Source organism: Rosa chinensis, chromosome 1 (assembly GCF_002994745.2).
Source record: "Rosa chinensis cultivar Old Blush chromosome 1, RchiOBHm-V2, whole genome shotgun sequence".
NCBI classification, from domain to species: domain Eukaryota; kingdom Viridiplantae; phylum Streptophyta; class Magnoliopsida; order Rosales; family Rosaceae; genus Rosa; species Rosa chinensis.
In genome coordinates this window covers 49,480,657-49,484,787 of record NC_037088.1, presented here as the reverse complement: position 1 = coordinate 49,484,787, position 4,131 = coordinate 49,480,657, and the positions used below count along the sequence as shown (strand labels likewise).

The 4,131-nt window shown below is 37.8% G+C and overlaps 1 protein-coding gene across 1 annotated transcript; it reads left to right on the top strand.

Annotated features, from left to right (window-relative positions):
* Positions 1-379: 379 nt before the first annotated feature.
* On the top strand, positions 380-1,951 carry LOC112181823 (3-hydroxyisobutyryl-CoA hydrolase 1). The gene has a single exon (XM_024320219.2). It carries the CDS (start codon positions 391-393, stop codon positions 1,582-1,584), a length of 1,194 nt encoding a protein of 397 aa, XP_024175987.1. The 5' UTR covers positions 380-390; the 3' UTR covers positions 1,585-1,951.
* Positions 1,952-4,131: the final 2,180 nt, after the last annotated feature.

The following is a 4,131-nucleotide window of genomic DNA, read 5'->3' as shown; positions in this document are numbered from 1 at the left end:
TGGTGCTATTGGTCAAAATCCCTTCTAATAAAATGCTAGGACGTACTTCTAGCCTAAAAGTTCTAAATTGATGGCTCCCCTTATATAAAAATAAATAATGAAGTGAAATCGAAAAGGAAAAATAAATAACATGAGCTGTGCATGGTCAAACTACTGTGGCTCGACAGGCGACTTATTAATCCCTCCCCATTGCACTATGTTGTATTAAGAACAGTTAATTGAGGTACAAATTGTTTTTAATTGGCACACATGATGCATATGATAATTAGACGTGTAGTACTGTTATTTTATTACAACGAAGTTACCAAGCACCGTCGCATCAGTTTGTCTTTATAAACTGGCCACAACAGTTTATTGCTCACTGAGCGCTTCCCATTTTTCAGTAATCACATGGCTTCCTTCATCTCAGATCATCATTACAACGATCCAGAGATACTGGTACGGAAGAATAATCGATCCGTGACAACGTTGACACTCAACAGACCTCGAAAATTAAACGCCCTCTCAGTTTCCATGCTCTCGCAGCTGTCTGAACTGTTCCTCCGCTACGAGCACGATCCCCATGTCAAGTTGGTCATTCTCAAAGCTAACGGTAAGGCATTTTCGCCGGGGGGCGACGTTGCGTCTGTAGCTCATCATCTCTACAATGGCAATTTAAGAGCTGCTTTCAAAAGTTTCGCAACTGCATACACCTTAATATACTTGGTGGCAACAAAGACTACACCCCAGGTTTCATTTCTCAATGGAATGACCATGGGGACCGGGGCAGGTGTTTCAATACACGGTACCTTTCGTGTGGCAACGGAGAAGACGGTGTTTGCCATGCCAGAAGCAGCTATCGGAGGGTTTCCTGATGTTGGTTCCTCTTATTTCCTATCAAGACTTCCTGGATTCTTTGGGGAGTATCTTGGTCTTACAGGTGCCAGATTGGACGGTCCTGAAATGCTTGCTTTGGGTCTAGCAACTCACTTTTTTCCCTCATCGAAATTGGCTTCTGTAGAAGAAGCCCTAGTAAGAACTCTCGGTGCTTTTCCTAATACAAGCTCAAGTGATGACCATGCTTTTATTTCAGCCATTCTAGATGCATACTCTGAGCAACCAGCTCTGAAAGTGAACAGTGCTTTCCACCTTATGGATGTTATTGACAAGTGCTTTTCTCAATCCACAGTGGAAGAGATTTTAAGTAGCCTTGAAAAGGAGTTTGCTACATTAACCAACATAAGTGATCATCATGAATGGTTATCTTCATCAATTCAGTCAATGAAAAATGCATCGCCATTAAGTTTGAAGATTGCTTTGAGATCGATTCGAGAAGGAAGGCGGCTGCAAGGAGTTGGTGAGTGCATTGTTCTTGAATATAGGATTATTTGTCATGTTTTGCGTGGGGAAATCAGCAAGGATTTCATGGAGGGTTGCAGAGCTATACTGTTGGACAAGGATAAGAACCCAAAGTGGAAGCCTTCTAGATTAGAGCTTGTAACTGACGAGATGGTTGGCCACTACTTCTCTAGGTTGCATGATGACGAAGAATTAAAGCTCCCTCAAAGATGCAAATTGTCTGCAACTGCCATTTCCAAGCTTTGAGATTGATTAAGTAAAATTTCTCTCAGTTTTCAATTTTTTTACCTAGTTAATAATTTTGTTCCATAGCACTGAGCCTATGTGTAGGGTAAACATTACTTTTTAGCATTTGTTTCTCCAAATCCTGGGATTAATTGATTAATACAAACTTGTATTATCATACTCTGAAGTAAAGGCTTTTCTGAGAAATATATCACTACTACAAAAATTGAATCAGACGACGACTAAAAACCGTCGTCTGATATAGAGGCAAACCGTCGTATATAGAGGCACCGTCTGATGAAGGTCGATTGTAGGGAACCGTCGTGTGAAGGGCTCAGCAGCATGTCGACAGCATGCTGGCAGCCTGTCAACATCATTAACTTTGTGTGACTGTTATTCAGACAACAGGCAGTTTTCGCAACCGTTGTGTGATTGCAATTAAAACGTCGATTTATTTTATAACCGTTGTGTGACTTTTATTCAGAAAACAGTTTTTATTTTGTAGCCATCGTGACTATTGTATACATTCGAGAGTTCTTTTGACAAAAAACGTGGTGTGAAGAGACACATTGAGCTTTTGTCTTTATGCTATAACATGTTGGACAATGCTTTTCATTTATTCTTGTTGTCTAATAGTTACAAAATATATAACAATTAAATTAAATTCAAATCCCACCATATGTAAAATGAATTGAGTAAATTGATATCAAATAGGGAGTATTCCCAAATATCACAAATTTAGGAGGGTCATTTGTACATTTGTCTTCTTTCTCTGTATCTGTCAACTTTTGCTATTTTCTACATCATATAATGATGAGTACCTTGCAGCTCGATGTCTACAAGTCGAGGTACTCTCTGTGATCCTTGGGACACAAGCCTGGTGCTTGCCATCTTGCTTAGCCTAGTGTTGGCACCAATAAGAATGGGCAGCCAATACCCTATCCAAAAGCACTTGGGGAACAGGCTCTTCCCTTCTTTGCCGAGAAGAGATTTGTGCTGTGGGAACCAAAGTTTCCCATTTGTCCTGCAAACAATGCACAGACTTTAATGTAAATTATGCATTTCTAGAAAAGTACTCCATCAGCGACTATGTAAACTTCTGTCCTCTACTAACTCATATGAATCACAAGTACTAAAATGAATTGTCTAACAATATATGTGAGTAAATTAAAGACATGATTGGTCGATTAAAATTGTACCTGAGCAGTGGTGAAATAATTTTACTTTCCGAAAACAGTCCCCAAAAATCTCATTCTAGTCTGGCAATATATACAAAAAATCATAATCAATGTCATATCTCTTTCCTTCAACAACCATCTAACCAAATAACATCAAGACTCATGCTGAAAGAAGATTCAAATTAAGTAATGTATAACCAGCCATCAATTCAAGTACCTGAGCAGATAGATTTAGCTGGAGGAGAGTGCAAAACCTCGGCAACGATGTTTCCTCCTCCCTCACTGTACGCAGATATCCTTAAGAGAACCAAAGGAAGTACAAAGTCAGAAAAGTGATAAAACTCAAGAGCTGAAATAGGTACAAGGTGGTCCTATACTCACAACAATGTATGGATGAGACAGATTCTTTAAAGGCTTCACTTCTTCTGGCATGTAAACCACTTTTGCACATTATAAGAAGAGCAATTCGAATGCAGAAAAAACTTACAAGTCTATTAGATTTCTTAGCCCATCGAATGTCTCTGGTATGTTTCCAGTCAAATAATTGGAGGACAATATCCTGAAATTACAATACAAAAGCAACAACAACTTTTAATTATCATTCATCCTTCCACAATGGTAACGAAGTATTGAAAAGTCAAGACTCAAAGTCCCCCAGAAAGAAAAATGTTCCTTGCAAACCTTCCAAGTCGATTAAACTCCCAAGCTGAGGAGGAACAACTCCAGAGATTTGATTTGCTTCAAGACTCCTGATTATTTCAAAACAAAAGAAACATTGTTGATACTAGAAACAGATTATGACAGTAGACGACCCAATCTACAAGATCAATAACTGAGAAAAATCATAAAACTCACAGGTATGTAAGAGTGGAAATATTTGCCAGCTCCATTGGAATCTCCCCTAATAAGTGATTTACAAGAAGAGAGCTGCACAGGCCTTCTAATTAATGGGTAGAACAAGAACAATCAACTCAAAGTATATGATCAACAAAACTGGGAGAGCTCAAATTGAAGTTAACTGCATTGAACCCCATTTTGTTGGTATTGTACCACTAAGATAATTGTAAACCAAATCATTGCACAAAGATAAAAAAAAGTTGGAGCGCACTCAGCAAAAAAATAATTGTTTTAGAAATGTCATCAGACATCATTTTCCAAGTCTTGAACTTTATAAATGCTCTTTTATATATATATATATATATATATATATATATATATATATATATATATATATTATATTGAAAACATAAAGTTGTATTCAAAACATTATATTATTTATCAATGCATTAACAGAAACATGGTCAAAAGGCCAGGATAGTTACCATAGGGAATCGGAAATCGTTTCAGGAGGTAGTATTCTACCACTGACATGGATGAAGAGAATGTCATG

Bases quoted from the DNA above. Each gene is read 5' to 3' on its own strand.
- LOC112181823 (XM_024320219.2), top strand. From the start codon at position 391: ATGGCTTCCTTCATCTCAGATCATCATTACAACGATCCAGAGATACTG.